General features: G+C 45.3%; 1 protein-coding gene across 3 annotated transcripts in view; it reads right to left on the reverse strand.

Moving 5' to 3' along the window:
• The window catches only part of abcf1 (ATP-binding cassette, sub-family F (GCN20), member 1), a 99,324-nt gene that overhangs the window by 23,789 nt on the left and 59,062 nt on the right, over nucleotides 1-16,473 (reverse strand). For all 3 annotated transcript variants that reach the window (XM_038816630.1, XM_038816631.1, XM_038816629.1), the window contains 4 exons: nucleotides 11,214-11,362; nucleotides 10,420-10,503; nucleotides 8,505-8,629; nucleotides 5,612-5,724 (listed from right to left, as the gene is read on the reverse strand). In XM_038816630.1, the coding sequence (XP_038672558.1) occupies nucleotides 5,612-5,724; nucleotides 8,505-8,629; nucleotides 10,420-10,503; nucleotides 11,214-11,362 (471 nt within the window). The remainder of the gene's footprint in view (nucleotides 1-5,611; nucleotides 5,725-8,504; nucleotides 8,630-10,419; nucleotides 10,504-11,213; nucleotides 11,363-16,473) is intronic.

Consider the following 16,473-nt stretch of genomic DNA (forward strand, 5'->3'; position numbering starts at 1 on the left):
TAGAATATCAGATGAGACATGAAGAGGTTGAATGGTCTACTGCTCTACCTCTCATACCTCAAAGGCTACATTTAAATACAGCTGTACTTCCCATATCCCCGTTTTCCAGTGAGCAGCCATGTCAAACAGACTGTGAACGTATCAGTTTTGATTCATTACCTGATCAGCAAACTTAATGGACTGGTCAGTCCAGTCGGCCATTGTAACCATTCGGCTAGGGGAAAAGTAGTAAGTAAATCAATGTGTTTCAACTCTACGTCACAGTGATTCCTACCAGATCACACTTGCATCATGTTATGGGCCAGGGTTTAGAAATCTCCAAAGTATATCATGCAGTTCACCTGACCTACAACTGTTTATTTATTTTGGTTGCGATGAGCACAACGGCCTGCCTACCTTTCAGGTGTTATTCAGCAGAGGCCTTAAGCACTTTTCATCAAAAACAAAGTTTATTCTACAAATTTATTTAACATTTTTATCAACCACCGACATAAATACCCCACTCAGCTACAGTACTCTATGTATAACCCTTAATAAATTTCCCCCTTTAACTGTTCCAATTTAATAATGATCCCATAAACCAGAAAACCTTTTTCAAAGGTGTGGCCCAGCACAAAGCACTCAAGACCTGGTTTAGATGCCCTTTCCAAAACAGGTTTGAATTTCTTTTCCAGAAAACAATTATCTCTTTTCAAGCTATCAAGCAGTCTGGAAACAGCTTTTAAAATAAAGATAGAGACACACTTCTTTTTTTCAATCTGTGCTGCGCAAACCAGTTCAAACTCAAAACGGAAGTAAAACTCTCAGAGCCACAGCCCAGCTTCACCCACACAATGACATCACTGAAGTCATGTGACAAGACAAAAACATTTCGTAAAAGGACACTCCCATAACAATCAGATGGGGACAAGATTTGGCTCCATTTTCAGTGGATAGCTGAATGCATATACACTGGTGCTTTCCCTAATATTCTGTGTTATATCCCTTCTAGAGTTAGTTGTACACAGTCAATGATGCGACAATTTGAAACAATACATTTCCACAAAAAAACTGTTATTTGAATACTACTCATGATTTCTGGAGAAACACAAATCACCAAGATCAGTGCTTCTCAAGTGACATTGTGCAGTCCCCGCCCAGATGTACTGACGGACTATTTTTGCAGTCATTTAACCTCGGCCAATGATTTCAAAAGTCAAATACATGATTAGGGCAGCACTGTGGCCCAGTACTCAGCATTGCTGCCTCACAGCGCCAGGAATTCAGGTTCAATTCCCGCCTTGGGTGATTGTGTGGAATTTGAACTTTCTCCCCGTCTGCGCGAATTTCCTCTGGGTGCTCCAGTTTCCTTCCGCAGTCAAAAGATGTGCAAGTCAGGTGGATTGGCCATGTAAAATTTGCCCCATGGTGCCAAATCATAGAATTTACACTGCAGGAGGCCATTCGGCCTATCAAGTCTGCACCGGCTCTTGGAAAGAGCACGCCATCGAAACCCACACCTCCACCTTATCCTTGTAACCCAGCAACCCCACCCAACACTAAGGGCAACTTTGGACACTAAGGGCAATTTAGCATGGCCAATCCACCTAACCTGCACATCTTTGGACTGTGGGAGGAAACCGGAGCACCCGGAGGAAACCCACGCACACACGGGGAGAATGTGCAGAATCCTCACAGAGTGACCCAAGCTGGGAATCAAACCTGGGACCCTGGTGATATGAAGCAATTGTGCTAATCACTATGCTGCCCTGATGCGCAGTTAGGTGGGATTGCGGTGTTACGGGGATCAGGTGGGGAGTGGGGTAGAGCACTCTTTCAGAGGGTCAGTGCGGACTCGATGGGCTGAATGGCCTCCTTCTGCACTGCGGGGATTCTATGTAAGTTTGTTGATCTATTTCTATCCAATTATACATCACATGTTTTTTTAACATCCATTATGTGAACATGGGCACTGATGGCTGGGTCAGCATTTATTGTCCAGCCCTCAGTGCCTTTGAGCAACTGGTGGTGCGCTGCACTTTTGAACCACTTCGATTTAGAAAGCGTCTTTCACATGGAAAAAAGATTTCTAGCTTCTGCAGCTGGTGGGAAACTGAAGTTTGTCATCTGGTTCAACAAAATGAGGGGAATAGAATTACGGAAAACAGAGATATTTCCAACTGGTGCTGGATCTTTCTCAGGCTCATGTAGAGTAAATTATGGTTCAACTCAACAAAGGCCAGACAGGTGGACAGCACAAACCTGGTCACTAGGACTGGGGGCAAAGTCATGCATTTTCGTTTTTTTGGAAAATATTTTATGAAGACATTTATACTATAAATTTTAACAAAATAAGCAACCACACACCAAACAAATAACAAAACCCAGCCAACATGGGCAGCACACTGGTTAGCACGGTTGCTTCACAGCTCCAGGGTCCCAGGTTCGATGTCTGTGCGGAGTCTCCTCCGGGTGCTCCGGTTTCCTCCCACAGTCCAAAGATGTACAGGTTAGGTCCATTGGCAATGCTAAATTGCCCTTATGTGTCCAGGAAGGTTGGGCTGGGTTACGGGGAGCGGTTGGAAATGTGGGCTTAGGTGGGCTAGTCTTTATGGGGGCCGGTGTGGACTCGATGGGCCGAATTTACACAGTAAATTCTATGAAATACATAAACAACTCCCCAACCCCAATTCCCACCACTCTTCCCCCAACTTCTTAAACTCCCCGTGCCTCCCCTTTTTAAACCACCCCCCAACCCCACACCTCCCCCCGTCATCGCATCACTAACCCACATCCCCAACTTCGGGGGGCTCCAAGGAGGCAAAGGCCAAGACATTGGTCTCTCTCTCTCCACTAGACTCCCGGTTCTTCGGACACACCGAAAATCGCCATCTCCTGGACTCGGAACCACCCTTACTTTCAGTTCCTCCGACATGACGTCAGCAAACCCCCCGCCAGAATCCCTCAAGCTTCGGACATGCCCAAAATATATGGACAGGATTCGCAGACACACCCGCACACCGCCCACACCTATCCTCCACCCCTTCAAAGAACCTGCTCACCTGGACCACAGTCATGTGCGCCCTGTGCACCTTAAATTGTATCAGGCTAAGCATGGCACATTGACTTGCCTCAGGGCGTCCTCCCATAACCCAGCCTCCAACTCTTCCTCCCACTCCCGCTTCACCTCCCCTTTCGGGGCTCCCTCCCAACCCATAAGCTCTTTATAGATTTCCGATAATAATAATAAAAATAATAATAATCACTTATTGTCACAAGTAGGCTTCAATGAAGTTACGGTGAAAAGCCCCTAGTCGTCACATTCAGGAGCCTGGTCGGGGAGGCCGGTACGGGAATTGGGCCTACGATGTTGCCTTGTTCTGCATTACAAGCCAGCTGTTTAGCCCACTGTGCCTCGCTCCCCCTTCGACACTACCTTACCCTGTAGCCCCTGGGCGATAGGTGCGGAAAAGTCGATATGTGCCTCCGCACAAAGTCCCTCACCTGCGAGCAACGAAACCCATTCCCACCGGGCATCTCAAGCTCCTCCTCCAACTCTTCCAATCACGCAAATCCCCCATCTAGAAACAGATCCCCAAACCGCTTGATCCTCACCCACTGCCACCCCACATCCAGCCCAGCACACCCCCCCCCGAACAAACAGGTGATTACCGCATGTCGGTGCCCACACCAACGTCCTATCCAGCTCCATGTGCTGCCGCCACTGTCCCCACACCCTCAAGAGCTGTTATTGCTCCCGGGCTTGTGGAGTACTTGGTCGGCAAGAATAGCAAAGGCGCCGTTAGCAGTGCCCCTTAACTCATTTCCTTACATGAGGCTAACTCCATCGGCTCCCACACCGACTTCTCCATTTCCACTATCCATTTCCTGAATATCAATATGTTCGCGCGCCAGGTAGTAATTTATAAAATTCAGGAGAGCCAGCCCCCACCCCTCTCGACCCCGTCACCTTCACTGTCTGAACCCTCCCTGCCAATGACATCCCACCTTCTAAAGTCCCCCTTCATCTGCTCCACCAACTATGGCTTGTGCAGCTGCCTCCAATGCCTGCGCCACCTGAATGCCCAAATACCGAAAGCTCACCCCACCACCTTGAACAGCAACTCTCCCAATCTCTTCTCCTGCCACCCTGCCTTGATCGGAAAGACCTCACTTTTACCCATGTTCACTTTGTACCCCCAAAACGGCTGAAGTTATCTTGGATCTCCATAATCCCCCCCAATCCCACTCAACCGGTCCGAAACATACAGTAATAGATCGTCCATGTAAAGAGAGACCCTGTGCTCCACCCCCCACCCGTACTAGCCCCTGCCAGTCCCTCGACGCTCCCAACGCCATCGGCTCTATAGCCAGGTCAAAAAACAGTGGGGAGAGTGGACATCCCTGCCTCGTCCCCTGATGCAGCCTAAAATAATCTGAGCTCACCCAGTTCGTCCGCACACTCACCACTGGTCACCGATACAGCAGCCAGACTCAATCCACAAAACCTTGCCCAAACCCACACCATCCCAAGACCTCCCACAAATAGTCCCACTCCACCCGATCAAATGCCTTCTCCGCATCCATGGCGACCACCACCTCCATCTCTCATCCCTCGTGGAACATCATTATTACGTTTAGCAACCTTCTGATATTAGCTGCCAGAAGCCTCCCCTTCATGTACCCCATATGGTCCTTTCCTATCACCCCAGGCTCACAGTCCTCAATTATCAGGAGTTATGAGGAGAAGGCAGGAGAATGGGGATGAGAAAATATCAGCCACGATTGAATGGCGGAGCAGACCCGATGGGCCAAGTGGCCTAATTCTGCTCCTATGTCTTATGGTCTAATTCTCGACGGCAAGATCTTGGCCAGTAACTTGGCATCCACATTTAAATGTGAGATTGGCCTATATGACCCACACTGCTCCGGATCCTTATCCTGCTTCAAAATCAGAGAGATCGAGGCCTGCGACAGCATCAGGGGAAGCACCACCCCCGCTCCCTCGCCTCGTTAAACACCCTCACCAACAATGCCCCAGAATTCAAGAGAACTTTTTGTAAAAATCTACTGGCTATCCATCCGGGCCTGGGCCTTCCCTGACTGCATCGCCTCCAGCCTCTCCACCACTTCTACCAGCCCAATGGGAGCACCCGATTCCTCCACCAGTTCCTCTTCCACCCTTAGGATCTACAACCCTCCAAAAACGGCCTCATCCCCTCCACCCCGGCCGGTGGTTCCGACTCATACAACATACTGTAGAAAGCCCTAAACACCACATTCACCCCATCGGGTCCAAAACATTGGAGGCTACAGAAATAGGGAAGGGCAGAACACAGGGATGTGAATTTTAAATAAAGCATTGCTGGACTGGAAGTCAACAAGGCAGCACGGTGGGGTGCGTGGGCAGTAACAGGGTAAACATCAGAGAACCCATGGAGACAATCTTACTCACAGCCCTCACAAGCATCAACAGTTTAAGTAAATTCAATACCAGGTAACACATTAACAATTTAATTTTAAATAGCATTGGCGTGGAATGATCCGTTTAATTACCCCATCACAAATTGGATGTTGCAAATTAGACTGAGATCAGCCAATCTGCATGCAACACATTGTCTGACTCACGTACCGCTTGTTTGGTTGACTTGCCGCCTGCCTTTAGATCTTTAAGTCTCTTCTCCTGTTTCTCGTAGAGTTTCAGCAGTTCCTTCTGTTTCTGCTGGTACATCTTCTTAAAGGTGTCTGGACCAAGCACAAATAATAGAGAATCAAAAGAGCCGTCGCACTCTACAAATAATCCACGTAAACACATACATACTGCACAAGAAGGTAGTCAAAATTAGTCAAAATTTGACACTAAGCCAAATAAGATATGAAGGCAGGTTATCAAAGAGGTAAGTTTTAAGAAGGGGCTTAAAGGAAAGAGGTAGGAGAGCTTGATAAATTTAGGGAAGGAATGCAGAGCTTAACGCTCAGACAGTTGAAGGCATGATCCCGAGGCAGAGAAAAAAAATTGAAATGTGCCAGAGGCCAGAATTAGAGGTACACAAGCTACATTGTAGGGCTGGAGGTAGCTAGTGAGAGTGGGGAGGAAACAGTTTTTTTCCAAGTGATTTTTAAAAATGAATTTAGAGTACCCAATTCTTTTGTTTCCAATAAGGGCCAATTTAGCGTAGCCAATCCACCTACCCTGCACATCTTTGGGTTGTGGAACCGAGACCCACGCAGACACGGGGAGAATGTGGAAACTCCACACAGACAGTGACCCGGTGCCGGGATTGAACCCAGGGCCTCGATGCCATGTGGCAGCAGTGCTAACCACAGCACCACCGTGCCACCCCAGTACTTTTCAAGTGTGTAGTGATGGTTCACTTAGAATAAAACTCTGTTGCTTCATGTACTGTGTTCAGTGCATTGCATCCTCTTTTGTCCCATTTGTTACTACAAAAACTTTAGCCAGAAGTGCACGCGACAGATGATTTGCAGTAGTTATGGGTGTGTACGAGTTAAGTAATCCACATTAGGCACCTCCTGAATATGGTTAAAACCTTGTGCATTGATCTCTCAACAATGTGGTTCTCCCCTGTCCTTCCACTTGCACAGTGGGTGTATTAACACTTTACAAAGAGCGTAGAGGGGGTCTTGAAATTTAATCTTGTTTTAAAATGCCTTAATTACAAAATAAGCTCAATGAGTTTGGTTTATTCTTCAAAGCTTTGGGGATGATGTGGTTGAGTTTTGTTAAATAATGAGGTGACTGGGCTGTATTTATGTAGACTGAATTTCAACCAAATAGTCCAGGGAGGACCAAGGCTCTCATTTACAAGCTATGCTCTGGCTGGACCTCGTACACATTTCTCAAGTTAAAAAAAACTGTAGAAATGATCCCTAAAAGTATAGATCTAATCATGGGTAACCTGTAACATAAATCAGCACCAATGCAGTTGCATCTATTTAAATTGCCTAAGGGGGTCTCTTTGCCCCCTCAATAAGTTAGCCTTGATTTATGTCTGCTTTTTTCACCTTTGCAGTTGAAAGAGGTGTATGTATTGCACATGGCTTCACAACTGTATGGGACAAGTTAGTTGAGCCTTTAGGTCTTTGTCTATTTCTTTTGTCGCAATAGTGAACATAAGCAGAATGTTTGGCTGTACCCATCCCGATCCTGTTCTCATCCATTGCCGAACCACTTTGGCAAATGGCTAATGAATTGTGCCCCACCTCCACTCCATAAAAACGTATTTATACTGCCTGCGTCAATGCCCTTCCTTAGTAACCAACTCCAAAGGGAGAATTATTCAGTTTGTTGTTGAAGGTTGAACAGACAAACAGAAAATACCAGAAATACAGCACTGCTGGGGAGAGAAAAAGTTGAAACGCTCTTTGATCTTTCCAGTATTATCCGTTTTGTTTCAGTTCGTCAGTGCTGTGCAGTTGTTTTCAGGTTACTAACAATCACATCTGCAATTTTGTCACATTTTTTAGTGAGATGAAGAAGTTTTTTTAGTTTCCTCTCGCTTGTAGGCTCTTTACTCTTAACCTGCAGTGACTGGAATCTGAATCTCCCGTCACATGAGTCAATAGCATTTGTTTATTTTAATGAAATTCCTTTGTGGCGACCCAAAATGGCATCTGGCAAAGGATGCTGGGAAAAGTGGTCAAGTTCAGGGACAAGCAGGCTGCAGCTCAAATAAACACTTAAGAAATAAATTGCAGCTCAACTCTACAATACACAGGGAAAAGGCCATCTCCAGGCCACCCAAGGAACTGTCCTGTCAATCACACTTGTTTACCAGACAAATCGGCACCTAAATCTTACTTGGAAGTGCCCAGCTGCCCCCAACACTTGCAGGCATGGCCACTGAGTCCCCACCCCAAAATCGATGTGGCAGCCCCTGATTAGACTTGCTCGATCAGGGTGATCGAGCCTTGATCAATTAATTGACAATGTCCCAGAGACCGCCCACCAAAGGGGACAAAATCCAAGCAGGTTAAAAGGTGCTGCATCACCTTAGAATCTCTCTATGCAGCAGCAACCAACAACGGTGACCATTCACCCGCCAAAAAGAAAGACCATCACCCAACCAACTGAAGGAAGACCAGAGCCAGGAACAGACCAGACCAAGGGCTGAACACTGAGGACTACAAGATTCTGGTACGGATAAAGGCCAATATCTGTCTGGTACTTGCTAGTCACTCTGAAGTTAAGTTACAGTCTTGTGCATACTAGCTTTGTAGTTTGACTTAACTGTGTGTGTGTGTGTGTGTGTGATCGATCAATTAACAGTAACAATTATGTGAAAGCGAATAAATATTGAATCATTATATGAAACAGAATTAGTCATTTGTCCACAGTATACGGGTTAAGACACACTGTGGTTTAGGCACAGCACCTTCATAATTTTGTGAAACTCCAATTAGATTGTTTTGAGTCTCCTCCATTTCAAAGAAGGCAATCTTAACCATTCCTCATACCTTGTATCTCCAATATTCAGCACCATTCTTGTTCTAGCTCCACTTACTGTAATTCCCCCTGTAGTAAAAGAGTTTCTGTGCATCCAGGTGAATGACATCTGTGCAGACGTCATCCAGGAAGCCTTGGTCGTGGGATACAATCAACAGAGTCTTCTTCCAGGTTTGCAGGTAGCTGATAATGAGAGGCAGCCAGTTAGTGCAGCTCAAAAGCAAATAATCAGAGGCAGTTCAGATGGGCTGTGTGGAGAAATGCACTATCCAGTCCATTACTGAGTCAGACAAACCAGCCCCTCTCCCAACTGCCAGGCTCAAGACCGGATCTTCAGCACAAGTGTTACAATTGTTTTTTGTGCTTTTGGTATGGGGAAGAGCAGTGGAGGAGAGAGATTTGCCAGTCCTACACATTTAGGCACTCGCTAATATTTTACTGTAACTTAAATTATTAAAAAATAGCCAATTTCAGAGTTGTTTTATGCAACGGTGATTATGTGGGAGTACTATTGGAATCGGCTTGATAGAGATTAGCTGCTCTTGACCAATTTTGTTTTGCTCTGCAAATCACCAGCTTACTTCAGTATCAGAGTAAAAAAGGCTGGTGATTGCGGCCACCAGAAGGAATCCTCCACGTGAATTGTAAATCGAGCTATTTCAACAATGCATGCTCTGTGCACCGGCAATTAAAACTTAATAACAGTTTTGAATAGCTATATAGGCCCAGGATCAAATTCTCTACTTCTATCAGAAAGAAACAGCTCCAGTTGTAATAAAAACAGAAAATGCTGGACAATCTCAGTAAGTCTGACACCATCGGGGGAAAGAGAACATAGAACAGTACAGCACAGAACAGGCCCTTCGGCCCTCGATGTTGTGCCGAGCAATGATCACCCTACTCAAACCCACGTATCCACCCTATACCCGTAACCCAACAACCCCCCCTTAACTTTACTTTTTAGGACACTACGGGCAATTTAGCATGGCCAATCCACCTAACCCGCACATCTTTGGACTGTTCGTGTCTGGGTTATTCTTTGTCAAGCTTAACAAAAGCAAATTACTGCAGACACTGGACTCAGAAACCAAGAGAGAAAATGCAGAAAAATCTCAGCAGGTCTGGCAGCATCTGTAGGCAGAGAAAAGAGCTAACGTTTCGAGTCTAGATGACCCTTTGTCAAAGCTGAAAGGCATAGAAAGTGGGAGATATTTATACTGTGGGGTGAGGGAATGAAAGATGTCATGGCCACAGAAACCAAAGGGAAAAAGTGCTAATGGCAGTCCCCAGAGAGAATAAAAGGTGTACGGCCAAACAGCAGAGAAACTAAAACCAGGATCATCTGGACTCGAAACGGGAGCTCTTTTCTCTGCCTACAGATGCTGCCAGACCTGTTCAGATTTTCCAGCGTTTTCTCTTTCGGTTTCTTTGTCAAGCTTTCTCTCTCCACAAATGCTGTCAGACCTGCTGAGATTGAACAGTATTCTCTGTTTATGTTTCAGATTCCAGCATCCGCAGTAATTTGCTTTCAGCTCCATTTAGGAGGTTGACTTCAATGTCATCTTTTAATCACTTTGTCTGCAGGAGCTCAGCTGACATTGAAAGGATGTAGTACCACTGCCGCTTTGCACTGGTGTGAAGTCAATTCGCATGCCAACGGCCATAAAAATGACCGATAACCCTAGAGCCAGCTTCTGCCCTCAGCCTGCAACAGACGTAAACCAAGCAGCATGACAGTCAAGTGTCATTTGGAGAGATTGGGGTTCAGCTCTCTGGAATTTGGTCGCAGCCCAAAAATGTCAATGGGCAGGTTTATCTGCTCTTGTACTCATAGCTATTGGATTGATTGCTTCCCTCCCACACAAAATTCATGGACAGCTGATCTGAGATCGGAGGGATTTGTGAATTTTGAAATTTTTAAACAGAGCTGAGCACGCCAGATTGTGAACCCACATTATCGAAATCGCACCTACTTGTTCAGCCAAATGACTGCATTAAGATCCAGATGGTTTGTGGGCTCGTCCAACATCAGTAACGTGGGCTCCATGAACAGGGCTCTGTAAAGTACAAGAGAATGTAATAAGGAATTGAGCACAAAGACAATCAATGAGGCAAACGGTGTTAATGGACTCTGCTTTCTTTTCATTCAAACCAATAAGCTGTAAAATTAAGAGTTTTTGGTTCAGCTGTTCAATGAACTCTGTAGACAAATAAATGCCGAAACCCTCCACTATCCTGAGGCAGTCGTTGTCTACCTGCTGCGCCCATCCTCACCATTCCAGAGGTGACCTATATCCTCATACTGCTCCCATCCACAGGGTGGTGTTGTGGTATTGCCACTGGACTAGTAATCCAGAGACCAGGGTAACGCTCTAGGGACCTGGCTTTGGATCCCACCCAGATGGTGAAATTTGAATTCAATGAAAACTCTTTGCATTAAACGTTAAATGATGACCATGAAACCACTGCCGATTGTCCAGTTTGTTAATGCTCTTTAAGGAAGGAAATCTGCCATCCTTTTAGAGTCCATACTTACTCTTTAAAAAAAACCCACATAAACCAAAAGCAGTACTTAGCTCCTTTCTGCCCTCATCAGGCTCTCGTCAGGTAATCGTTCTCTATTCTCCTATAAGTCTCACCTAAATAGAAGGTTCTTCTCCCCAATCCAGAGAGATGCCCAGCTTCTCATCTTTCGCAGCATGTACCATTCATTCCATGGCCAGAGAGCAAACCTCTGCTATTCCTCCCCCAGCCATCCTGTGCTTACCTCGCCAGTGACACTCTCATTCTCCAGCCTCCAGAGAATTTCTTGGTAGGTCGATTCTGCATTTCAGGAGTGAAGCCCAGACCTGCAAGGATACGACGGGCTTTCGCTTCTGCAGCAGCAGCACCTGTAGCACGCAGTTCCTCATATACCTACAGAAAGGTAAAAGGGTCACTTATAGCAACGTCAGCTTCTCAATAGACGCAGTATGCCATTTACTGTTGGGAAAATCAACGGGGAAATTTTCAGCCGGCAATTGTTGTCAGAGCGAACAGTGACGTGGGCGGAAAATCTGGAGAGAATTGGGAAACGTGACCAGAGAGAGATTGCGTTTCCAAATTTTCCCCGCCCCTCACAGGTAATATTACGACGCTTACGCCCAAAAAGGGCAAGAACCTTATCTTATTAACTCGCTGATGTACAGCTGCTTAGTAAATAGAGATTCAGTCGAAGGGATCACTCCCGGGGCGCAAAGCTAAGTATAGCAGCAGTGAGGGGAGGGAAGAAAGCCAGTGACACTTCCGGTGGGGTGGTGAGGAGGGGGAACGTCAGTTCTGATCAGGGCACACTTTAAAAAAAATAAAAATTTTAGAGTACCCAATTCATTTTTTCCAATTAAGGGGCAACTTAGCGTGGCCAATCCACTTACCCTGCACATCTTTGGTGTGTGGGGGCGAAACCCACGCAAACACGGGGAGAACGTGCAAACTCCACACGGACAGTGACCCAGAGCCAGGATTGAACCTGGGAACTCGGTGCCATGAGACAGCAGGGCTAACTACTGTGCCACCGTGCTGCCCCGATCAGGGCACACTTTAAAGATGGTGTCCCGATCTCAGTGGAACCAGGTGCCGGCTCTATCAGGCCACGGCTGGACAGAATGACAGTGCAAACCATGCCCATTTATATTTTTTCTTTTAAAGAATCTCAAGATCTGGGGTGAAAGCTAGTTTGTGAAACTGGAAAGCTATACTCTAGCATTCAGTCTGAGCCTGACACTTTGAAAAAAATATGGTACGATGCTACTCCATACCTTGACAACCTAGATTTTCCTTTAACAATTTGGAAGGACATTGCATTATTTGGACCTTCAGATGTTGACCTAGAGTTTTGTTCCACAACATTTTCTGAAGTTCACCGTTGGACTTTTCAACAAATCACCTGATAGACGTAGTACTTGAGGGGAAAGAACTACTTGTCTGTCTTGAACTGCAATCACTTTAATTGATTGGGGGGGGGACTGAAAAAACGCCAAAGATAGTGACCTATGGCAATCACATGACAGAGGCAGGCTTTAAAGTTTTAAAACTTGTTTTTGAACTCTGTCTTTTTTGGGGGAATAAGCCATGGACCGACACTCTCCCCGTCTTGTCTGAAATCCCGTGTGGTTATCAACTTGTGGCCAGAGAATCCTCATGAGTGTAACTTGCCTGCATTTGGAAACTTGCAACGCTGAGACAAAAATAATTGATCCGGCTCTACAAAGCCCTCCACGCCAAAGGTCCGTTGGGGAGAACCTCTGGATACCTACTGGGACCAGTAGCCTGTTTTCACACAAGGGGCCTCCTGGTCGACGGTGTCGAACCCTGCTAACTTTATCCTTTTTTAAAATAAAATGTTTTTCAAATGCTCATCTACAGAGCCTCTTTTGTGTGTCCTTTGTTTGTTTGTGCCTGTGTGTGCTGGGAAAGGTTTAAGAGGTAGATATTATTCTTCGAGTTTACAATTGTGTGTCAATCAGCTTTTGCAACTTGTTAAAAAAGTTTGTTTCAGAATAGATCAATCACCTAAAGTTTATTCTTGGCACTGGTAGTGAAGGTAAACAATTGGCCATTTTGTGAGTAACTTAAACTTTCAAACTCATGGTAGGATCTGCGGAGGAGTGGAGTTGGATAATCCACAAAACTCCTCTAATTCGGTCATAACAATATGCAATTGGAAACTTCTAGCCATGGAGAAGTTGAATGGGCAATTTGGATATAAAATATCCCATTGAACTTCAATCCACAAAATTGTACGCTGCTCCCTCAAAAGATTTATCTGGTCACTCTCAGAATCCTCCACTCCATTACAGTAAAATGGCATTTCGCCCACCAATATTCCTCTCCATTCAAAACAATCAATTCAATAAAACCATTTAAAAATCAAGTGACCACAGACAAAAATAAACCAGTTAAAGAAAACTAATATCACACAAAGATATTTGGTAAGTCAAGACACTTTCCCCACCCCTCCACCCTCAACCACTGATTACAATCCCTCAGAATGATGGTGAGCCTTTAGTTAATCTAAACTATCATTAATACAGATTTAAAATTTCATCAAAGGATGGCATCACAACAATGCAGCAGGTCCTTCACTACTGTACTGTGTACTGGATTGCCAATTTGTCATTATGTGCTCAAGTCATAGAGAGAGTTTAGGGCAGCACGATGGAGCAGCCGTTAGCACTGCTGTCTACAGCATCGAGGATCCGGGATCGAACCTGGCCCCGGATCACTGGTCTGTGTGGAGTTTGCACATTCTCCCCGTGTCTGCGTGGGTTTCACCCCCACAGCCCAAAGATGTGTAGATTAGTTGGATTGGCCACGCTAAATTGCCCCTTAATTGGAAAAAAACTCTAAATTCAAAAAAGTCAGAGGTATTTTTGAACCACAGGCTAATAAACTGACTCTCAAATGTGGATATAAAATTTAGAGGAGAGTGTTGGCTGAAGTCCACTCCAGGACATTGCAGCAGTGTAAAATTGTCTTTCTCTTTTAAAGTCAAGACTGGTGGACAATCTGATAGAGCTGATAAAGATTACAAAGCAGTTTAGGAGGATAGACCCTGCCACAGTACTGAATCAGCACAACAAAGTCACAAATTATATCCTATATGACTGCCCACACCCTGATTGTAACCTCTGACATAGTTGGATCTTATCATCCTCCTCCAAAATCTAGTTTGGTGGGTCCGACACTCATTGGTTCCATTCTTATCTATCTAATCAGCCAGAGAATTTCAATGGCTAACCAACACCATTACCTCTGGTGGCCCCCCCAAGGATCGATTCTTGATTCCTCCCACCCATGCTATTTCTCTAGTGCATACTGTCCCTCAGCGACACCATCCCAAAAAACACAGTATTAGTTTCCACATGTCTGCTGACAGTACCTAGCTCTATCTCACTAACCTTCACTGTCTCAAAATTTTCAGGCTGCTTATCTGACATCCGGTATTGAATGAGCAGACATTTCCTCCAATTAAATATTTTTGAAGACTGAAACCATTATCTTTGGTGCCTGGCACAAACTCGACTCCCTTGCCATCTGGCAGATGTCTGAAATCAAACCAGATGCTTGCAACCTTGCTATCATACTTGACTCTCAACCAGCCTTCTTCGAGGCCATGTCCAAAGTGGTGGGGGAAGAGGGTGGAGCCATGACCGAAAGTGGCGGTCTTCGGGGTTTCAGACCAGCCAGATCTATTCCTGTGGAAGAGGGCGGACGCCTTTGCCTCCCTAATTGCCCGCCGTAGAATCCTGTTTGGCTGGCGGTCAGCAGCACCACCCAAAGCTGCAGACTGGCTGTCCGACCTCTCGGAATCTCTCCAAATGGAGAAAATCAAATTCTCGGTAGGGGGGTGGGGGGGTTTATTTTGCTAAACTGTTTATCGTTTAGAGGGTTAAGTTGTTCTGTTGGCATGTTGCCCTTCTTTCTTTGTATTATTTTCCTTTTTGGAGGGTTTTGTAAACTTATTGAAAAATTTTGAATAAATACATTTTTTTTAAAAAAATACTTGACTCTCAACTCAGCTTTCAACCACATATTTGCTGTCATGAAGGGCACTTACTTCCATCACCCCACTCTGGGCCTGCCTCAGCTCTTCCGTTTCTGAATCCATGCCTTTGCCTCTCACACTGCAGGCGGGCCTCACAGATTCTACTCTCCGTACACTTCAGGTCATCCAAAACTTTGTTATCCATGTCCCAACTTGCACCAGATCTCACACACCCATTAGCACAGTTGCTTCACAGCTCCAGGGTCCCAGGTTCGATTCCCTGCTTGGGTCACTGTCTGTTCGGAGTCTGCATGTTCTCCGCGTGTCTGCGTGGGTTTCTCCCGGGTGCTCCGGTTTCCTCCCACAGTCCAAAAATGTGCACCCACTGAGATATCGGCACTCTTCTAATTTTTCCCTGTTGAGATTCCTGATTTAAATTGTTCCACCATTGTTAGCTGTGCCTTCAGCAGTCCAAGCTTTGCAAGTCCCTCACTAAAAGCCTTCCTTGATTTCCTGCTTTAAGACACTCCTCAAAATCTTCCTATTTCATCCAGCTTTTAGTCATCTGCCTTAATATCTTACTATGCGGCTCAATGTCATATTTTGTTTCACGATATCTCTGTGAAGCACCTTGGGATATTTTATTGCTATAAATCTGAGTGTTTAGGTTGGCCCTATTTATCCGGGCCCCCCAAACAAAATCATTTTTTTTGTGCACATACACAACATTAAGTCAAACTCTCTTTTCGGCCTCAACATGCTACACTTGCATTAGTAGTCAAGTTCAATTTTGCTTCCCACAAGTACATGTTTTACTTACTGGTACCTTATAATTGGGTGTAATGAAGCAAGCAGGTGAAATGGGGTGCATTGTGAAGTTACTTTAACACATCCCCACATTTTTGCATCGCAGACAGATGACATTTCAAAATAGCGACCACACACACTGGTGTTACACTTTTATACTCAGCATTCAAGTTAGCCCCTGTTTTTGAAGGGATTTTTCTTGGCTTCAAAGATTGACTTATACTCATAGGCTATAAAGACGTTTTATAAATACAAGTTGTTATTGTTCTACTGGACATCTAATAGGGAGCTTATGAGAAACTTCTTTACCAAGTGAGTGGCTAGAACGTGGAACCAGCTACCAAGAGGTTAGGTGGATTGGCCATGCTAAATTGCCCCTTAGTGTCCATAGGTTAGGTGGGGTTATGGGGATAGGGCTTAAGTAGGGTGCTCTTTCGGCGGGTCGGTGCAGACTCGATGGGCCAAATGGCATCCTTCTGCACTGTAGGGATTTTGTGATTCTATGAAGAGTGATTGAGGTGAACAGCATTGATCTATTTAATGGGAAACTAGATAAGCACATGTGGAAGAAAAAGAGGATGCCAATCATAGGGTTAGGTGAGGTATAGGTGGGAGTAGCTCATGTGAAGCATCAAAAACGAAAAGAACCAATGGATTGAATGGACTTGTGCTCCACATTATATTTAATTGTATG

This window comes from Scyliorhinus canicula, chromosome 13 (genome assembly GCF_902713615.1).
Source record: "Scyliorhinus canicula chromosome 13, sScyCan1.1, whole genome shotgun sequence".
NCBI lineage: Eukaryota > Metazoa > Chordata > Chondrichthyes > Carcharhiniformes > Scyliorhinidae > Scyliorhinus > Scyliorhinus canicula.